The sequence below is a fragment of the Strongylocentrotus purpuratus genome, unplaced genomic scaffold (genome assembly GCF_000002235.5).
Source record: "Strongylocentrotus purpuratus isolate Spur 01 unplaced genomic scaffold, Spur_5.0 spur5_scaffold_16, whole genome shotgun sequence".
In the NCBI taxonomy this organism is placed as follows: domain Eukaryota; kingdom Metazoa; phylum Echinodermata; class Echinoidea; order Camarodonta; family Strongylocentrotidae; genus Strongylocentrotus; species Strongylocentrotus purpuratus.
This window is the reverse complement of record NW_022145601.1, coordinates 2,875,440-2,898,175: the sequence shown is the minus strand read 5'-3', so window position 1 is coordinate 2,898,175 and position 22,736 is coordinate 2,875,440. Positions and strand designations below refer to the sequence as shown.

Sequence of the window (22,736 nt, the reverse complement as noted above, 5' to 3'; positions counted from 1 at the left end):
ACACCACCCGACCACACTTCCACCACACACTGTTCCTAGCCTCCTCTGATTACCCCAAATTGGAGCGACAGACAAACAGAAACAATCTATTTAAAACATTTAAAAAAAATTATTTAAAACAAGGCTACTATAGCCTCAATAGCCCAGTGTTAAAAGTTCATGAAAACTTCACTTGTTCCCACTTCTGTAAATGTAAGGCCAATTTACCTGCCCTCCCTGCAATATTCTTTCCTTTTCCCCTCAATTCTAACAGTTCGTTTTGAAACTCCCCCCAAGACAATATTACAGGCTTTGCCCTGCATCTATATATCCAATATTTCATTGCAAAAATAATTGTAGTAAAAATCTTTATTTGTGGGGGATTACCGGACAACCCTAAATGAATATCTATCCAGTCGATAGACCTTAATTCCCTTAGCTCAAACTTAGCTATTACAATTTGCCATAATCTTTGAACATGTACACACTCCCAGAACAAGTGTAAATATGTTTCTATCTTTTGCTTAAAAAATGAGCACAAGTTATATACAACAAAGCCCAATCTGAATAAGTGTTCTCTAGTATATATTTACATCTACCACACACGCACGCACACCCACACAAGTTCACAATGGTTATTTTAATCCACTGAAATAACATTCAGCGATGTCATCACACAATTTACGCTTTGCATTCTATAAGGATTTTATTCTTCAAGTCCGTATATCGTTTTTTTACGATTCGTATCCATTTCTTCCGGTTGAGCCATTAACCCGGTTTACACTGCTTAATTACACTGAGATATGAAAGCAAAATATCATCTTACTTGCACAGGAACTATCGTGTTTATAAATCGTCATGTATTTAAAAACAAAATTAATGGCCATTGCATATCATCTATGATCAGAAGCTTATTCTTTAATTTTGAAAGATGTAATCTAGTCATTATTATTGTTCTTCTTCTTCTTCTTCTTGTTATTATTATTATTATCATTATTATCATCATTTTTAATGTTATTATTAAATTTAATTTATTCACCACTTTCATAAAAACATACAAAGGCAAAGAATACAATAAAATATTTCTTGCAAACATAGATAAACCAATGAAGTGGAAAATACACTACAGGAAATTACGAAGTGGTTGGGTCATCAAAAAGGTTACAAAAACTTATAGGTAGATGATCCTAAAAATGTACACACAAAATACAAAAAAGGGACAAAGAAAATACAATAATACAATGTTAATTACACACATAACAAATTTCGTTTGTCAAATTTAACTCTTCTGCATCAGGTGAAGTTCGAAAGATGTAATATTATCATTATTAATATTATTATCATTATTATTATTATTATTATCATTATTATTATTATTATCATTATTATTATTATTATCATTATTATTATCATTATTATTAGTCTTATCATTATTATTGTTATTATTATCATCATTAGTATTATCATTATTGTTATCATCATTACTATTATTGTTATTATTATCATTATCATCAATATTATCATTATTATCATTACTACTTCTACTACTACTACTACTACTACTACTACTACTAATAATAATAATGAAAATACTACTACCTCTAATTGTACTACTATTATTACTTCTCGTTTTTATTTGTATCATTATATATGCATGATTCATTGAATAAAGAACAGATTTATAATTTGTGTGTTTATTATAAGTTTTGGTAAATAATTTTTTAGTCAGGCAATGGTGCGCTTGAGGACACCTGTATTAAGCGCCTAATTATGTTGTGTATTATTATTATTATTATTACTTCTACTGCTACTACTACTCCTACTACTACTATTATTAATATCCTCAGCGTCATCATCAGATTATCATTATCACTGTTATTATTACTTGTGCTTCATTTGGTAAAGGAAATCATTAAATCAAATAACAAACAATAGTTTTGAAAATGGAGAATACAAAAATTGTAACGGCAGGCAGAGGAATTGCAGTAGTAGAAAGCCTACAGGTCGAATCCCGGTGGATGTAAAACAAAAATAGATAACGATTAGATAATTGAATATTAATTGTGCACATCACCGAGAGTGGAAGTAATTAATTGATCACTATACTCTCTAACAAACAGGATAATGCTGGTTAGAACGTGAAGGCAAGATGAATTACAAGGATACGGGTAAATCGCCATGATATCAGATTACATAGAAACATTATACAGGTGTAGAAAATGGCATCGAGAAATGGAAGACAGATGGGAAGATAGTAAGGTAAAGATCTAAAGAGAGAGAGAGAAAGAGAGAGAGAGAGAGGAAGAGAGAGAGGAAGGGAGAGAGAGAGAGAGAGAGAGAAATAAACATACTGAGAGAGGGAGAATGAGAGAAATGGAAAGAAATACAAAGATCTGAAAGAGAGAGAGAGAGAGAGAGAGAGAGTGGGAGGAAAATGAGATCCAAAATTCAATCTCATTTTAGAAAGACAAATATTTTGTTCACGAAAAATGACAATGTATCCAGTATCACGTGGGAGTGTTATCTCATAAGACGTTTCATTTGATATCATATTTAGATGATATACTTCCTGTTTGGATTTATATCACTTATTCATGTCAATAATTGAGATAAGAAATGTCTAATTGAATGATATTATTGTAGTGAACGGTAAGACTTCCTAATCAGATTGCCATCGCAATTATTAAAAAAAATGAAGAAGAAAAAAAAAATTAGTCATAGGGTCTATGCATAATAAAAGCATCAAGTATTAATGATACTTGTACACTCACTAATGGAGAATCCTCTCGTTAATCTCTCTCTCTCTCTCTCTCTCTCTCTCTCTCTCTCTCTCTTTGTCTCTCTTTGTCTCTCTCTCTCTCTCTCTCTCACTCTCACACTCTTCTTTTAAATCGATGATACGTTTTCGCATTATATGCTATTCGGAATAAACACATCATCAAACACGCTTAAATGAATCTTCTTCTCACACTCTCCTCTTTTCTCTATGTGACTTTTAAATCTGACTTCTCACCTTTTCCTCCTTACTCCAACACTCTCTTCCTCCCCCATCCACTAGCGTAGCTAAAGGAGACACGGGAGCATGTACTCCTTCTCCCGACACACCAAGTGATGTACAATATTAAACGAATTAACAAGTGAGAAAAGAGAGGAAGAAAAAGGGAGAAGAGAAAATAAGACGCCACTCCGAAAACATCACGCACCCTGCCCTAATCAGTAGCTTTGTAAATTTGCGTTTCATTTTCAGAGTAAGACTGGTGCCCCCTACCAGTCATTCGAGTGCCCCTCCCTCCCCCACCCCCTCTCATTGAGTGGATTTACGCTACGCCTCTTATAAGGGCATTATATATATATCCATGTGTGAGATACTTTGTGACTCTAAGGAAACGGTTTCATTAAACGCAAATTACTCTATCATAGCCCGAAATATCGGGGTTTAATAATGTAAACAAATTCATTTATCAGATACAAATCTTTGCATTATGTATGAACTTTGTTTTTTAATGAAGGAAACATTGCCGTTAAAGAAGCTTTAATAATATTTGATAAAAATCCAAAATACCAAAATATAGGTCTTGTAAAAACAGTTTCTGTCATCCAATTATTTTCATTTGCCATTTTATTATGTCACATTTCGTACGATTGTCAGTAATAAAATATTAACCAATACTGACGAATACAAATGCATAACTGTGTCGAATTATATTTTACCTCTGAAATTATTCATAAATAATTCATTCCCTTAAGAATAACCACTTATTAATCAAAGAATTGATATCCGTTACTGCGTATATTTCCTTTAGTTCAAGTTAGAGATTTTCAACAACATGACACCAAATCTACTGAATAGAATAAAGATAGAATAGAGCTGCATCGTGAATAGCCTTGTGTACTAATGTTTTAAATGTATCCACGCTCCTCTTCAGAACTCAGGGGTTTCTATTAACTATTGATTCACCTGCCATACACCATGGCATCTATACAGATGTAGTCCATATTCATTATTGCTATGTCTGACAAACCTCTGGCAATCTCTTTAGTTGTCAAGGTAAATATTTCTTCAAGAAGCATTCATAAAATTAGTAAACGTGTCTTTTCAGTGATTCAAATAATCATCGAAAATATACGAAATTCCTATTTCAAAGGGTTTTCTGTTCCATTGAAAGACAGTGCATTTATAGAGGAAGACGGGATGAACATAGAGACACATCAACAAGAATAGAGGGAATACAACGGCAATGAAAACAGCTGTTGCACAAAGATATATTTACCCTAAAGAACGAGAATAACGATTTTAAACTGTAGCAGTACAGTATCAACTACACACCAGTATAATAATTGTAAAGTTAAGTTAATTATCTTGATAGCCTTCAGTGACTTTGGTGTTTTTTTGACGCGCTACTTTGTTTGTTTGTTTGTTTTACATGACGGCTAAGAAAGCCTGTGTATGCTTGTTAAAAAAGCAATCATGCAGTGGACCGAAGGCTTTAAGTCGTCTCCGAGGATTTGGTAAAAACGATTAATGCCTTACCAAAGGGCACTACCGCAACGAATTGGTTTCGAAACGGGGACCTCCCGGTTACCAAACCACTGCTCTACCACTAAGCCATCGCGCCCCACTCTAACAAATCTGTTAGAAATACTGTACCAAACATTTGGAACAATATATCACAGGTCATACGATAAAGATAAACTTGAGCTCAGGTAAAAAAAAGAAAAGAAAATTAATTCTCACAGAATCAAACAAAACTTACACTTAATGTTCAAGATTACAAATAAATGTCATGTGCCAAACAATTTTGGAAGAAAATGTATACTGGCTGAGTAATGAGCATAGAAAGATAAGGAAATCAAGGTATAGTAGCCCCGACACCAATTGTGTAGTCCCATATACATCTTTCTGTGTACAGTGCTTGTAACTTTACCAAGACTGGGCCAAATTTCTTATCAGTTTGATGATTCCAGAACCTTGCACCAATACTGATATGCTAGACGATCAACCTTTTCTGATCTATTCCACAACGTTTCTTTCACAATGCAATCGCATGACCCAAACTGATCTTTACCTTTAAGATAAAAAAACGAATTAAACTAAATACCATAGAGAAATCCACCTAGTCTTATCACATTGACAGTGGTAATAGACAACCTTTCAAAATTGAACGGACATGTTGGTGATGAACTTAAGTATCTGAGTCTGATCGTCGTGTTTTATCAACAGAAAATTATTTCGACTAAATATAATTATGGGATCAAACATTTGCTCTTTCGATAATTGCTCTCGACTTTAATAATTTGTATTGTTTGAACAGATGTCAAATGTGTTGTCAAATCGAATGAAAGAAAATAATTGTTCATTTGAATTGAATTGAATGAATTGAATTTGAGGTGTCCATACTTGTGCAAGCACTGCTTGTTAGTGGACCCCTCTGTTTCCAATATATATTTCAATCTACATTTGTTGTAAATGTTTATAATTGATTTGTAATGTTTTGTTGGAAACATGAATAGATTGAATTGAAGCATGTGTACGACTGAGGGAGGGTTGCAATAATATTGGGCTTCAGAATAGGTTTAAGTTTAGGGTTAGCGTTAAGGTTAAGGTAGGGTTAGGTGTAGTGTTTGGTCCAGGGTTGACGTTAGTACTTCGGAAAGAGTAGGATATTGAGGCGGAGCAAGTGTTGTTTATGCCAAATAATAATAATAATAATAATACTCAGTTTTTATATAGCGCTTATTAGAACCACTAAGCGCTTCCAAACTTGGAGATTATTACCCCGGCTTTAGCTGTGCTTCCATTGCCGCGCTCTAGCATTTCAAACATGTGTAACATGGATAGAGATACATGAATAACATGGATAGAAGCAACTGTTCCACTTCACACAGACATAACCTGAAGTTACTCTGTGTAACATGACAACAAACATGTACAAACACTTTAGTTAGAGTGTTGGTCCTCAAACCACTTAGTCCGACGAAATCTTACCCTAACTTTGATCATATTGGTACGAATACATTACATTTCCTATTGGAAACGGCATAGTTGTCATGCAAAGAACCTGAGATCCTTTGCAAACGAGGCGTCATTCTGCTTAGCGCTACGTCATCGATTGGTGTGGTCTCTGACGCGCCATGCGGTTAATTATGAATACCAACAAAAATTATTAATAATAATTGCAAACTGAACAGAACCTCCATTGCTTTCAATTACTGACGTATAGGCTGATTGCCTCCATAGGCTCGATTAGTACAGATATTATCATCAACACAACTGAAATAACGCATCGAGTGCAACAAGCATCGAAAACAAACATAAATGATCGTACCATAAATTACTGGTTATGCCACAAATAGGACTTAGGCTATACAGCTATTGCAATCGTCCCTTTATCGGAATGTGAACAAGGTAAATGATGATGTGTATTTAAAGCTCTCGAGTCCAAATCTCCCATAACTGATTCATGATCGGCACAGTGAAATGGAAGACACTGACGTATTCCCGGATTTCATCTAAGGCATTGTCGTTCTCTGCCAGCTCCGTCTTAGTAGCCATCGGGAAACCTCCGCTCAGAAAGCGGCTCGAATGGCGTAACCGAATTCCAAGTTTTTTAAGACACATGCCAACAAAGACGTCGGACCAAGGGAAAAGATCCGTTTCCAAGGAAACACGGTAGATGTTCTCTACGACGTCTGTGGAAAGTAGGTATGCATGTCCGTTGAAGTACGGCGGATACACCTTATCAGGATAGAGTGATTCTGGGGTGAGGAACTTCCCGTACAGTCCTCGTGGCGAACGAACCGGGGTCGCAAAAAGAACTGTCCCAAGGGTGAACTTGGTAGGAGAAGCTGTCTGGAGGATGTTATACACCAATGGAGCATTGATGATGATATCATCATCGACTTTCATGGTGTAACTGGCTCTCCTGCAGAAGTGGGTGACCCACTTCATACCCATGATAGTCTTCCGGGTCAAGTTCAGGTAGTCATCAATGAAGGACTCCTGCACGATGTCTTTGTAAAAGTCAGATTCAAAGTTGATGTCTGCTTGCAGTTTGTTATCACGAACTGCACCAAGCAAGAATACAATCCGCATGGCGGACTGTCCCTCGCCCTGTGAAGGCCACGCGTAGTAGCTACCGAAGGTATTGCGTATGTACGCTCTCTTCCCAGCATTTCCGGGAGATGAATTCACAAAAATGACCAAAAGAATCTCGGACGGACCTTGAGCATTAGAACACATACCCAATGGGTTGTGAAGGTAATGAAAATTGTGCGGATCAGGGCTCAGTTTCCAATTCTGCACTGCTATTTGCTGGTCGGTTAAATAATATCTAAACCACTGTGACTTTCTTGCTAGGTTTGGAAAACTTTGTCGCTGTGGTTCCGTTGCATTTGATCCAGAGTTGTAGTCACGGGAATTTTCTCGCCTATAGTCATCAACGGGTTGGTATGTTATTATATTGTTTAGAGTTATAATGAAGGCTACGGCAAAGACAATAACGATTGTAAGCCGTCTGCCAAAGCGAAAGCATGTATGCACCATGGCCATGGTGAGTTGAAATCAAGATTGACACCAGTGCAAAAGAATCCTCCTGCTATAGCGCCCTCTAGATTGACCTAAGAACGTTTACTGTAAACCTCTACACACTCGCTGTTCCATCACGTGGGTAGAACATATGTGAATTTTAAAAATCCAATTGATCACAAGATTAAAACAATAATATATTCACCATGTCGGATTCGTATTACTGTTCCCGCATTTCATTAAAATTGACTCCATATACAGACGTCTTGTAGTAGTTCCTAAAGTTAAGCAAATTATTATTCTCGTTGTCCAATACACACAATGACTAAGAACAAATGATTTCAGTTCTCTGTGGAAGAGAATAATGCATTCTGATGAAATGCTACGGCTTGCATTCGACTGAATACTAAATGCGTTGAACTCCGGAAACAAGAAGTCAACGCTCCTTTCAACTTTCAAAGGATGTATCACTTAATCACACGGGCAGTCAGTATATTACCGTGGTCTGTATTAAAGCAACACCGGATCTTCCATGTGTTAACGTTAGATAATGCTAAATTATATACGCAGTATAGGCCTTTGCGTTGTGAATCAACCCGGGTATTTTAATCTTGCTGCTCGATAAATATGAGTTTATGACATGGTTGAAGAATTTTAGTCAATGTCAGAAAGCATAGAGCTTCCCTAGGTAACATATCGTTGAACTAGAACTATGTAGTCTGTAATCCAGGAGTTATACTTGAAGTTTCTGCATTCCTCATGAAGCTGGACAAGACGGCTTTCCAAGACTCAAAAGCAAAAAAAAAGCTCCTTTGATTTGATTAAAACTGCGTGTTGCAACACCGAAAATGAAATGTCTTCAGTATGACGAGAAATAAAAAAAATTATATGGCAAGTAACAAATTATTTCTAACTAGCTACGCATCTTTAGTTTGCTGTGACATCAAACATAGAGCTGTAATTCGAACTGGAAATCACAAGCGAATGACGAAAGCGACATTTTCCCTCGAGATATCATCTACTCTTGTTGATGAATAACCTCCATTTTAATCCCGCACTTTATCCACCAAATATCGTATGATCCGGTATCTCTTATGTCGCTCCAGTTTCACTTTTTAACCTCAAGATCGTAGTCTCTGATTATGATCCGAAACAACGGGAAAAAGAAATGTATTTCCTTGGCAACCCAAAGGATCTCTCCCATAATGCGTTTCCGGAAATGTTCATGAGAGATAATGAGTATAACCGTTTAGGAGAGTACGATTGAAGAAACACAAGGGAAAAGTACCAGACTGTAATAGACTCGACAAAATAATTATGCAAAGCATAGCAGTGCGGTGTCCTGTTCGCGACGTGTAGCAAACAAGTCCGTAAATATATTTCCTTGTAGTTTCATTCTATCACAAAAGGTGTTGTGATAATATCCATAGGTATGTCAAGGACTAGTTAATAGCTTCATAGTCATCCGCATGCATTTATCGGCCAAACAGGAACATGCAACCCCGACCCTCCGATCTATTCGTTATTATAACGGTCCTCTTCAAGTCTGTATTTAGAATTTCTAAATTAACTCAGCTAATCGCAAATATCCAACTAGAACCCCTTATCGTGTGCATATTAAACAATAGCCACTATAGCTGCCCTATATAACAGGTATTTCTATAGCGCCGTCTATACGACCTATAGGACTCTCCTAACCCTAATAATCAATTCATTCAATGCGCCGAACCAAATATGATGTGAACGCATGCAAGGCTGCCCATTGTCGACAGCAGGCACTCCCTCATTACGTTATTACTTTGTTGATGAATAAATGGTGTAGGCATAGTAACGAATTATGTCATTATGTTGGATCTGTTTTTTTTTTATACCAAACAATATAAAGTACCCCCTCTTACGCTCGTCGCACTATGTCTGTAACCATTTGGAATAGTTCCTTAATTACCATACGTATCGATCAACCGCTTCTAAGAGACAACCCTCTGTAATAAGCAAATAATAAATGAATATTCTTATAAATAAATAAATAAATATATATATATATATATATATATATGAATAAATAATTGAATGAATGAATAAATTAGATAGATGAATATAAATAAAGATAGATGAATAGATAGATAGACAGATAGATAAACAGATAGATAAATGAATAAATAAAAATTAAAAAAACGTCCACAAATCTTGAACTATTCAGACTCCTTTGGAAGTGGTTACAGAATATGGAATTGTTTTTATGTTCACGTTCAGGAAATGCCTATTCACGATGTGGTTAGCTAACGGACTTGTCCTTTCTTCTCTCACTCCTTCTCCTTTACCTTTCATCTCTCTCACACTTATTTTGTTTCTTTCTTTGTTCTTTACATTAAATGTCTATTATCAGACCGTGTTGTGTACGTTGTATACTGTTTAGGTATAATTTAATATTTCATAGGAAGCCTCCATTAAAGGTTACAACGGTCCTTTCATGTACGAGTACAAGGTTCAAAGGGGAAGTCCACCCTGATATCAAGTTGGTTTTAATAGAAGCACAAAAATGAGAGGAACTTGAATTACTTTTGAGCAAATTCTGATTGAAAATGACCAGCCAAACACAAACTGGCATCTATGTGACCGATCTTGTGAGGATCACTCCCCTTTGCTCTGTACTAAAAAAAAAAAAAAAATACTAAAAATCCGAAATTTCTATTTTTTCCCTAAACTCAATGCATAATCATACGTCCACCCTAAATATAGTTATTGCGAACATTTTGTATACATCCCCTGTATGGAGCAAATCTTTTTCGTCATCAATAACTATGTCAGAAAAATAATGAATTTCTGTACAGAGCAATATAGCAATATATGTGTTTCTCTGATGACGACAGTTTACCCCCTACTTTTAATCGGATATTGCTCAAGTTTTCAATAATTTATTCCCATTGTTTTTCTGCTTCCATACTTTATATACAAGTGAAATTATAATATTATATAGCTTTAAGATCTAAGATGAATATCATGATCTATGGCTATTTTAAGGTACAGGCGGCAATCTTGGACGCCATTTTGAAAATAATCACTTTCCGGGGTCCGATTTTCTAAGATATTTAACCACCTAAAGAGGGCGTTTTCTTCTAATGAGCTCCGAGGCTACCTGCTCAAAAAGATTTACTTCAGAAACTTTGAGAAACTTTCTGACGCAAATGAACAAACAGGTATCACGCCCTCATGCGAGATATTTCAAACATTCAGTTCCCCTACTGGAAGACCTGAATTAAGGGAAAGTCGTGTAACGAGTTGGAACTGAATCTTCTGATGATAATGGTAATTTCCCTTTAAAGCCCCCAAACTTTAATTGCAAAGTTCTACTTAAATTATATCATAATGTGAAAGAGGATGTCATTTAAAACACAATCATGCAAAGATTTTCAAAACAGATTTGTTGAGTTAATTGACATCCTCTTTCACATTATAATACGTCAATTTAAGTGAAATTTAGCTATCAAAATTTTGGCGAATTGGGGCTCCCAACAATTTATAAGGGCTCTAACTTAAATGATTAATGTTCATATAATATTTACTGAGAATTTCGTAAAACATCATTTTTATCAGATTTTTAAATAATAATAATAACATTTTTTAACGCGCCTAATATTATGTTTCAAGGTGAAATGATGCCGTTGTCCCAGCAGCCATTAGGTAAAGCATAGTACAAGTCATGTTATTTACGTTATGCACTTTTATTTGAAAAAAGTGAACACAAAGTTATGAACATGAATCTGAGGTCAGTGTTCGAACCACCTGATTTTGTTTTAGCGACCGATCGGGCTTACCCCCCAGTACGTCACTCATTAGGCGGTTTGCCAATCGGAGTTGGGAAGTGAATTCACTGAGTGGACTCGCTAGTAAGAGGAACGTTAGGAAGGGGATACAACTGCCCTGAGACATTTCAAATCACAGCACTCACCGTGGACACTCAGTGGAATAGTATATATTAAGGATTGCATCGGCATTTAACTCGATTCCTTTTTATACGATTTTATTTAAAGTAAGACAAGAATAACTAACATTGGAATATATTGGAGCCTTTATTATAAATCCAAGTGTTTAACACTCCTCATGGAATCGTAAAAGAATAAGCTGTTGAAGGAAAAAAAAAGAGTTTAAAAATGATCAAGTTGCTCGTGAGGAAAGTGACTGCGCATAATGTGAGATTGCGTCGACGGTCTTGGAATATGGGTACAGATATTGCTTACCTGTTCGGATGTGCCTTTCTGGTAGTTCTGATGAAAGATCGCATCTTCTGTGATGCAACAAGGACCCAAGGGGAAGGGGAACCGGTAGGGGGAGAGGCTAGAGGAGGTGGTGATGGATTCAGAAGGGGTGAGCCAGCACCACCATACCCCCAGAACCCGAACCCTGTACCCCAGCAACCAGCGGCTTGTGCTCAAACCGTCCAGCCAGCCCAACAATTCTTACCCAGCTGGCTACCAGTTAACAATATCCACGTAAGTGATTGTTATGTGTCGTTGTTCATCTTCCTCCTATATATTGGTATTCATAGATTTTATTAGATTGTGTTTTAATTTTCGTCTTTGTTTTGATGAAATCAGATAAATAGCAACAACAAAAAAAAGCAACAAAAAAAAAGAGCAATAATTTTGCATTTCTCTCTACTTTATGTACCGAATTTTGTATCATATATTTTTTTAATATTAGTTTTTTTTCTTCTTTATTTTGTAGAGCTTTGATATCACCTTCATCTTTTTCCCCACCTGCTGAAAAAGATTTTAATTAATGAACCGCGTTAGATAAAGACAGAAAGAAAGACAGAAAGTTAGAAATTTATCAAAGATGCAATCAATATCTATACATGAGTCAAGAATGTCACTGTGATATATTATTATTTCGTTTTTCACCCATTTCAATTTGTTAGAAGTGTTGACATATAATGTAACATCGGGTCATGAATATGTCTTTGTTGACAGGTGGGCGGGGCTTCTCAGACAAATTGTTCGGCATTGGAAGAACTGGTTGCTAAGGTAACGCGTCAAAATGAACTGTCGGAGCGAATTTTATCCGAGCTTGAAAACATCCCAAAATCACAAAGAGGTAAGTTAACAAAAATTAATAGAAAATTGATATTAGTTAATAATATTGATGGAACGACTTGCCATTTGGCTTTGTATTTGATTCAAATCAATTAAAATGTAAAAGAAAAAAGTGAAGAATGGAGGCACACGACTTTTAGATTAGATTAGATTTGCTTTATTTGTTTCAATATAAGCATTGTATGAGGTACGTTTAGAGACATAAAAGAACCATCGGAGAACTGGAATGATAATCGAACATTGGTGACCTAATTCTATACATTGAAAAGTTTTACCTACATGAGTGAGGGGCCATGGTTTTATCAACAGATCTCGAAGATCAAAACAACTTATTTTGGTTTGCCCATTTCTGTTGATGAAAATACGTTACACAACTTGGCATGCTCAGAAGGGGAGTGAAATTTCCTCATAAATGAAGTTCAAAATGAATGTAACTAATTGTTACCGAGGGTAGGGGGAGGGGGGGGGGGGCTGGTTCGCCGCTTTTTTCTATAATTGCTTTTTCTTGTCTTTAAAATGGTAACATAATTATGTCTATTACCATGCAGAGCCTTCTAATTTCTCAAGGTTTTCCGAGATTGGAAGGAAACCATTATGTTTCTGAAAATATTTCCCATTCATAATGGATTATATTTCAAAATATGATCAAAGGTAAAAAAAACAATAACCTGATTCAATTAGTCTACATTTCTTTCCTCGAAATTAATTATAAAAAACAGACATTACTTAAAGGAATTCGTCTCCAGAGGATGACCAATTGTACATTTTCTTTAAAAAAAATTCTTTACAAAATTGTTTAGACTTGCGAGTCTAGACCCCTTGCGTAAATATAATACGCCAACATAATTTCTGTTTGGACTGAAACCAAGAATTGCGGAAACCTAATTGACCTCGGAACTTCTTCGGAAGATATATTCTTTTAATTCTTGACGATTAAATGTTTGTATCGTTAAAGTGTGTTGATCTCTTGGGGAACAAAACAAAACAAAACAACTCCTCTCCCACTCGGAAAGTTTACTTCTGATTTGGACTGAAATCAAGATATAACCAGAAAGAAGTAACCTTTATTTTCAGCATTGTCCACAAGAAGGCCGAAGACCTATGTATTGTTAATGGCAGTAAGGGCCTTTTGCGGTCAGCCGACGAAAATTATTTGTCGCTTTCAGATTTTGTCTCTAATTTGATAATATCACGAAGGAACCTTTCTGGTTAGCTGCCAATATAGTAAAAAAACATCTTACAAATCACAACTTAAAAACTATTACTAGTATGCGACCCATCTTCCTGCCCTTTTCCCTCTGTTTTGAGATTTGATTATTCCTAACTTCTATTTCTAAATTTGAAGAAATTATTTTGTAGCAAAACAGGATATTGTATGTTGAATGAAATACCTAACGGAAAAAGGGCTATACGTGTTCATATTTTTTTTTTTACAAAATAACACGATTAAAAAGTATCGAAAACATGAAGACAAAAATGCTTATAATGTACTACGTAATCATGATATTTCATTCTGAATTAAATAAATTTAAGCTGCCATTCTGACAAACGTGCAAAAAACAACAACAAATACACAATTCAATGGATGCAGGGATGCCTATGATATTGAATACATACCTATACATTTAAAATAGAATAATACAAGTCCAAGAAAATTATAGGATTTTAGAACTTGATAGCGCTAATCGCTATAACATACATTACTTTGTATCAATTGTATCTGATTATTGACCTGTATAGCGGGAAAGAATTCCGAAATCCAATTGGGCAGGGGGTTGGGCACTCATTTTTTTTTTTTTTTTGGAGGGGGGGGGGGGGGGGGCATACTTGTTTATAGGCCGGAGTAGAAACTTTGTCGGTGCAGTAATAATAACAATACTAATTTTGTTTACCCGGGGAAGCCTGTTCTTCGCGAGGACCCTGCAATTATTATTACCCCAGCAATAACCAAAGTAGCAAATGTGGATTAATGTCTTGCCAAATGACATAAGTGCCGGGCTGGGATTCGAACCCTCTAAACCTTTGATTGAGAATCGGGTGAATGGACCACTTCACCACGACACCCCTGCAGTAAAATGCTACATATAAGCTTTACATCATGTTAGAGGTTAATAACCAGCTACCTTTAATTAAAGAATTGGAGGGAGGGAGAGATAGACATCTCCTTCACATTTATATCTGTCTATGTTCATGCCAGTTAAAACATTTTGAGGCAAAATTTTAAGAAAAATAAAATAAAGAGGAAGGATATAATCATGATATCTTTAAAAGCAGACACCCTTTTTTTGTACATGTTAATAACCCAGCGGTATCAAGGAGATCTTATCAATCGCAAAAATGTCATCTCAATTTGAATGCATCTTCCCTGGTTGTCACTGTGCAGATGTTCAAATGTAATTCGTTTCGTGGGAGGGGATGGATCATATTTAATGTGCCGACCGTGCCTATGATATGGACCATACTCCCGAAAAGGAGTTGGATTTTGAAAACACTTTGCAATTCATGCTTCTACCCATCTGTTTCAGTATTAACACTCTCGCATTTTCTCATTTTGTTTCTCTTGCTTCGTCTGGATTTTTCCTTTTCTTTGCTTTCTGTCTTCTACCCTCCTTCTCTCTCTCTCTCTCTCTCTCTCTCTCTCTCTCTCTCTCGCTGTCTCTCTCTCATTCTCTCTCTCTCTCTCTCTCTCGCTGTCTCTCTCTCTCATTCTCTCTCTCTCTCTCTCTCTCTCTCGCTGTCTCTCTCTCTCATTCTCTCTCTCTCTCGCTGTCTCTCTCCCATGGTCTCTCGCTCTTTCTGCTTTTTTCCGATTTTATTAAAGATACACTCTTTTACTTTTGATTCTACCTCTCTATATTATTTACGAACGTTAAATAAAAGAAGAAAAAACCTCGTGAATAAACAGCGCTTTTAACTTCTCTATAACTCGATAGACTCTAATGAAAAGCATGTCGTTTTCACATAATACTCATGAAGGAGTAATGTACTTGTAAAACACGACTTAATACGCCACGTATATGAAATGAGAGAGGGAAAAAGAAAAAGTTGAAGTGATCATGAAATAGAAGTAAAGATGCCATAAAAGAGAGTGGATTACGCATTGTTGATCGCGAGGTATAAAAGGAATCACGAAATAAATAAATGGAACATTTAATACATTTATTTATTAGGTGAATAGGCTTATTTTGTCGTTTTGAAGCTTGAAAATTGTGATATCCATTACAAAAATAATTGAATGAATTTAGAAATAATGAAAGAAGAGGAGCAGTATATTAAAAAGCACGGCTTGTATTTTATAGACCTTTTGAAAAAGAATGTTCTTGACATATGACACATGACTTCGGTATCCCACTGAGTAGTTCGCTCTGATTCATATAAATATGAATATCTTAATCATACCGCTGTAATTATTCCGGAAATAACGGTGAGTAAAATATCAGTGAATGTCAAAGTCAACTTGAAAAATTAGTCGGAATTTCAAGAAAATATTTAAGCGTATATAGAGGAAGAAATATTGCAAGAACGCATATTGCATGAGTCTCGAGTCATAGCTTTTAGTCTTGCGCCTTTTTATAGGAATGAATTGAATATTCTAATATCATTTCGTCGCAATCACCTGCTGGAGTGCAACATATTTACACCATGGATAAAATCACATAAACAATTTAAAAAAAACGCACTTGAAAAATATCATAGACAATTAAAGGTACAACATGAATATGATAGATATATTCATATAATTTACTTTACTACCATTTTGCATAAATCATTGAAATATGTTACATATCAGAACACCATGAAATACATATATGAGTATACGAGTTATATTATGATCCTTTTTCGTCCCCTTATAGGGTTCGATGGAATATAAAGCTTTTATCATTTCTTGATTCTGCCAATACACAAACGTCAGGATTAGAGAAATGTGGAAAATTAATAGCAAATATGATTTAATCTTAATGAACTACAACCATGAGAATTACAGACCTTATAAATACAAATTATATTTTATGATATTAAATTTTAGGATATGTTATAATTATGGCGATTATTATTATGGATACCATTCAAATTTTAACAAAATAGCACAGACTTTCATCAAATGTAAGATCATTTCAACCGCCTTTTCGTCTTATACTGAAGTTTGCGAACATTAAAATGACATAAGCGCAATACGAACCTGATTTCGATTGGACATGCAACATATTACTTCTTGAAAGCCATTGATATCATTGTGTTTATACGCATGCCACAGCTATTAGAGACTAGAAATTGGAAATGGGGACGGAGAGAGGGGAGGTAGGGCAGGGAGAGAGGGGAGGGAGAGGGAGAGGAGGGAGACAGCGGAAATTCAATATTGGATGATTTTCGTCTGACCCGGGAAGCTCAATCTGGTAGTCCTGAGGAAACAGGTGTAATTTTGAGTGAATCCCCAAGTAATGGAGTATAGACCTATCATCATCCCCTGGACATTAGAGGTCTAAATCAGATCGTCAAAAATACATTGAAATAATATCGGGATTCAACTGAAAGAGAGCGTGTGGGGGGGGGGGGGGGGGGGGGGGCGGTGTTGCGGTCTGCAAGAATTTGCCCGATGTTTTTCTCCTTTCTACCTAAATCTGCTTCGTTGCATTACCATATATTGTCAGTTAACGCTACTCAAGCGCTGGAAACATATTCACCAACACCCTTTAACTTTACTAAACATCATATCATAACATTAGCTCGATTTGAAAACAAAACACCAATAAATATACTTTTATGCCTGCTTTTCTCTCTTTTTAATTAAAATTAAAATTCATTTATTTCCACATAACTCATTAATGTAACAAATCGCAAAAGAGTGTACATTAAAGATGATATTATTCATAACTAAAGGCATACAATATTAAAGTATACAAACAAAAGCAAGGAATGAAAATAAAAAGGAGGATGTGATTTATTTATTTCCTCATTCCTTTACTTATTATTCATCCGTCTTTCATGATTTACATCTGGCATGTGGAAACATTACGACAAAAATAAATCACGTTTCTAGTCCTTTCATCTAGAATGATTACAAATATTTTTGTAGAATAGAATACAGTATACAGATGAGTTGTGTATAGAGTGTACGTAGTTGAGATCTCGTATTTTTGTTTACTCGCCCCGTCACCTCTAATAAAAACCTTGTCGCGAACGAGCATGACTGGTATAAATTTGCAGACTGACCCTCGGTTTTATTATGATCAATCAGCCAAGTTTACCGGTGATAAAGTATGAAACGGAAACACGGTTTCACAACGATATCAATATTCAATTAGTGTATGCTTGAATAGAATTTCAAACGCGTAGAATGTTTTCGTTATCAAAATTGAGTATACAAGGCTGTATTCATATTGGCAGTTTCACGTTTTTAATAAATTCGTACTCTATAGAGCTAAAAATAGGTAACGACTGAGTATGAGCGTAATGCCTCTACCAAGATTAATCATTGCTCTTTCTTAGAAAGCTTCTTTGGATGAAATTCTTCAATCCTGCATATAATCAATGAGACTTTCGACAGAGTGGAATCAGAATTATCAGGACTGGTGATATCGATGGATAACTAAATAACAACATTATTCAAGAATTCTAGAACTTGATTTACTTATCAAACTGCTCAGAGAAAGAGAGAGAGAGAGAGAGAGAGAGAGAGAGAGAGAGAGAGAGAGAGAGAGGGAGAGAAAGGACCGGGAGGGTAGGGGGTTCTATTCTACTCTCATATATTGAATGTCTAGGCTATTCAGCGGTGATCACTGACTTCCAAGCTAGATAATCTCAAACAATCTAACCGCAGTCACGTACTCAATAAGCCAATATTTTTCGGTCTCGTTTTGGATCAAAATTCCACTTCCAATCTAAATTATCATTAAAAGCTGATAAAAATGACCACTGGGACAAGCGGAGCCAGGGCACATATTCACTAACAAAACAGTAACTATATTCTGTTATCTTATACTGATTATACAACCAAGCGAAATAGTAGGGTCTGATTGAATAATTGAAAAGAAAACAGACATGATTGAAGTAAAATTCTAAAATAATATTATCAGAAAAGTCAAACCGAATGGTTAGTGAGAGCAGTGTAGTTTATTGGCGAAGGCTCTTGACTCTCATACGAGAGGTCTAAGGTTCGATCCTCCGTCTGTCCTTCCAACCTTGGACAAGGTGTCTTGATAAAACTTCCTCTCTCCACCCAGGTGCAGTACATGTGCCTGGCAGTGCTGGGGTAATAATAAATGCGGGGCCTGCAAGAAGAGCATTTTATACTGGTGTGGCTACCTTGGATAAATAAGACCGAAAAAAAATATTTCGATACATTTTCAGTTACTATATCAAATTGGATATACATTTGTACTAAGATATTGCAATGTCGTTAAGCCGATTGGCCTGGTCTAATTATTGTCAGTCTTTACCAAATATTATATCCTACGAAAACAATGTATTATAATGTTTTCGTAGGACATACAAATGCTTTTCTTCGACCTAGCTGTTCTGATTAATAACAAATGGCATTCTCGCAATTTACCTCCAAAATGGATAATAAATGTTTTCCGTGGTTTTGAAGAAAAAGTATTCCTCACAAGATGCAAGGAATTAATAAGATAAGGTTTTCAACATGTTACCATTTAGTCTGGCTTGCACGCGGGTTAAATATATTAACTCGTTAGGTATTCCGCATGTTTTTGATTTATACAAGAGATGAGAAAGAGAGAGGGAGGAAGAGAAAGGGAGAAAGAGAAAGGGAGAAAGTTGTGTTGACCATGATGTCGACAGAGAAAGAATCCAGGGACACACAGAGAGAAGAAAGATCGAAAGAAAAACTGATATAGGGTGTAAGAAAACTAAGGAGGAGGGGTGAGAGATTGAGAATGAAAATTATATATATATATATATATAGAGAGAGAGAGAGAGAGAGAGAGAGAGAGAGAGAGAGAGAGAGAGAGAGAGAGAGGGAGAGAGAGAGAGAGAGAGAGAGAGAGAGAGATTGAGGAGAGGCTGAAAGGGAAGCTATATGACATGCAGGAAAGGAAATCATAATGATTAGTGTATGTCTTAAACTAGGATCAAGGCGTGTGGTTTGTATGGTTCATGAGCGGTGCAATAGGTCGATTAACTCGATAAAACAACTTGGTCGTAGAGGCTATGCGTAGATAGATGAGTGGGGATGTCGGTTTAATTAGAGTTTGCCTTCTATACGATATTTCACAGCATTATGTCATTACTGGTCATAGTAAACAAGATCGAAAGAAAAAAGGGTACCATAATTAGAGGCAGAGCTTGTGTCCTTGGCTCCGGGAAAAAAATGAAATAATAGGGGGTATGTGGCATACAGGCCGGGGTAGATAATAGCAACGATAATAGTGGGTTCTTATATAGCGCTCACAATTATCACCCCATATTTAGCTAGTCTGCCATTATGGCGCTTTCTCATTTCAAGGAATGATTTTATGCTATAGTGAACAATTGGAACAAAGGTGAAAACGTCATATCATTTTATTTTCTAATTATGTCTTTTCTTCAGCAGTTTGTGAAAACCATTCGATGGCCTCAAAAAGCCTTCCACGCGATTGTTCCGAAGTCTTGTTGTCAGGGGCAACAGGAAGCGGTCGTTACATCATTTATCCTCAAGACAACGGAGATCCATTCTATGCATATTGTGATACAGAGACAGACGGAGGAGGATGGACGGTAAGAATCCAGGCACACCAAAGAAACCAACATCAAACCAACCACAGAACGAACAAAATAACACATTACCCTAAATGTCTAAGAATTGGTCGGTTTGGAGTTGAAATTGAGGTGTGGCTGAAGTAAAAAGATACGTGAGAGGTTGATGTTGGATTGGTTGAAAATGGACATGGACAGGAGGTTAGGGAGAGAGAGGAAAATATAGAAAGGGAGGGAAGGGGAGGGAGGGAGGGATAGAGGAGAGAGAGAGAGAGAGAGAGAGAGAGAGAGAGAGAGAGACAGAGAGGGGGGGGGGGGGGTGAAGGGGGATAAGAAGGGCGTGGAAGATTAAAAAGGAGAATAAAAAACAGAAAAGGAGGGAAGAATATAGCAGAAGAGAAGATCACAGGATGATGGACGGAAAATGGGGGAAAGTGAGGGACAGTTGAAAAGAGAGAGGGGAGAGAAACAATAATCTGAAGATGATCATATATTGGCACAAGAAGGAAGGAGGAAGAAATTATTATCTTTTTATGTTATCTATTCTCTTTATTTTGATAAAAGAAAGAATATTAAGAATAGTCGAGGGGCGAGTGAGATGAAATTTCAAGAAAAAAGGTCCTACGAAATTTATCCTCATATTTCATATTCCAGGTCATCCAAAGACGAGAGGACGGCAGTGTAAGTTTCTATCGTGAATGGAACGACTACAAACACGGGTTCGGCAACGTCAACTCAGAACACTGGTTGGGAAACGACAAGATACATCGCCTATCAGCTCAGACCTACTACGTCTTGAGAATTGAACTAGAGGATTTCCAAGGCGACCGGAAGTATGCCGAGTATGACTACTTCCGGATTGGTGACGAGGATACGGGCTATAAACTCCTGCTTGGCACCTACCAGGGCGATGCAGGTAATAAAAGGGGAGGGGGGGGGGGGGGATATGTCATCAACAGTCTTCGGACTAATTCACTTCCCAATAGGTCCCCAAGACCGAAACCATTAGTCCAGCTCATGAACCGTTAGTCATCTTATTTATCTCATCGAGATTTTATCTTGAAACCATTCTTTCTTTGTCCCGTCAGCTCGCTCTCTTTTCTTTCTTGTTATCTTATCCTCACTCCCCTTCTCCTCATCTTTTTTTAATTTGTATATCACTGACTCTTTTCATATCTTCATTTTCAGAGGATTCACTCAGTTTCCATGGCAACAAGAAATTCTACACGCTCGATCGAGACACGGACCAGGAATGCGCCATGAACAGCAAGGGGGCGTGGTGGTATGGGTCGTGCTTTGAGAGTAATCTCAATGGTATGTACAAGGGGCGACCACGCCCTGCTGGTAGCCAGAACATCGTCTGGGCGGGATGGAAGGGGTACGAAACGGCACTGAAGAAAACCCAGATGAAGATAAGACCAGCTTCGTACCACAGCAGTCAGCCGACGGGCGGCTAGGATGCGTATTCAGGGCTAAGAGACTTCTAGACATTTGGTATTAACATATATTGAACATTTTTGGCAATATAATGCAGTTGCATCCAGGAAAGCTGAAACCCATACCAACAGGTTTGTATTTTCTACTTTCAATTAAAAATATATTGGTATCTAAACGAGTAGTTGACTTTAAAGAACTCAAAAAATATCTACAATGTATTACGTTTGTCTTAATTCAGTGAATACTATTTTACATCAGTATGAGGAATATTAGTCTTTTATGTCACAGTCTATGAAAAGCCATGACAAGTTATATTAGATGTAATGGGCCCTGTAGCCATGCATCTGACTGAAAGTTTCAACTTTTCTTCCACATTTATTATAATTACTGAATGTATTGAATTTATTGATGTTTAAATTGAAAAGAATACCTCACTAAACTTAGCTTCTTAGGTTGTTAACTCTCCAATTATAACTGGAAAGATAACTAATATCACCTGTCAATGACTCTGAATCAAGCGTGAAACCATGGACCTACTGATGATGAAACCAAGTTATTTATACAATTTTTTCCATATAACAATGAATCTCTTTATCGCAGGACTGGAATATATTAGTTCGTCATCTATACTTCCTTGCCTGTGAGCTATTACCTCTTTGATTTGTGCTGTATATGACCAACAAAAAAGAAAAAAATACCTAAATTGATAATAAAATCAAATGGTAACCACTTGTGTATATATTATTCATATCAACATATACATATGTTATTTCTTGAGGGAGAGGGGGGGGGGGGGGGGGGGGACAAATTACGCAATATAATCATGACCTTTGATTTGAAAAAAACAACACCAACATCTGACTTATTTTACCAGTTATAAGAAGAAAAGAAAAAAAAAGTTATTGCCTATTTAGAATCTTTTGTATCAATGCAATTTTTAACCGAAAATGAAATAAATGAGAATTGAATTGTTTACTATTTGAGAAGGAATTATATGAAAGCATTAATTT

General features: G+C 36.3%; 2 protein-coding genes across 2 annotated transcripts; one reads left to right on the top strand and one right to left on the bottom strand.

The window, feature by feature from the left end:
- Positions 1-3,385: 3,385 nt before the first annotated feature.
- On the bottom strand, positions 3,386-9,281 carry LOC100892014 (beta-1,3-galactosyltransferase 1). The gene has a single exon (XM_003728829.3). It carries the CDS (start codon positions 7,526-7,528, stop codon positions 6,404-6,406), a length of 1,125 nt encoding a protein of 374 aa, XP_003728877.2. The 5' UTR covers positions 7,529-9,281; the 3' UTR covers positions 3,386-6,403.
- Positions 9,282-11,415: 2,134 nt separating this feature from the next.
- LOC752833 (microfibril-associated glycoprotein 4) lies at positions 11,416-21,746 on the top strand. The gene is made up of 5 exons (XM_030987655.1): positions 11,416-11,994; positions 12,475-12,598; positions 20,144-20,310; positions 20,944-21,205; positions 21,478-21,746. The coding sequence occupies exons 1-5, from the start codon at positions 11,656-11,658 to the stop codon at positions 21,744-21,746; spliced, it is 1,161 nt and encodes a 386-aa protein (XP_030843515.1). The 5' UTR covers positions 11,416-11,655.
- The last annotated feature ends 990 nt before the right edge of the window (positions 21,747-22,736 follow it).

Bases quoted from the DNA above. Each gene is read 5' to 3' on its own strand.
- LOC100892014 (XM_003728829.3), bottom strand. From the start codon at position 7,528: ATGGCCATGGTGCATACATGCTTTCGCTTTGGCAGACGGCTTACAATC.
- LOC752833 (XM_030987655.1), top strand. From the start codon at position 11,656: ATGATCAAGTTGCTCGTGAGGAAAGTGACTGCGCATAATGTGAGATTG. The intron at 12,599-20,143 runs GTAAGTTAACAA...TCTTTTCTTCAG, and splicing joins CATCCCAAAATCACAAAGAG to CAGTTTGTGAAAACCATTCG. The intron at 20,311-20,943 runs GTAAGAATCCAG...TTCATATTCCAG, and splicing joins CAGACGGAGGAGGATGGACG to GTCATCCAAAGACGAGAGGA.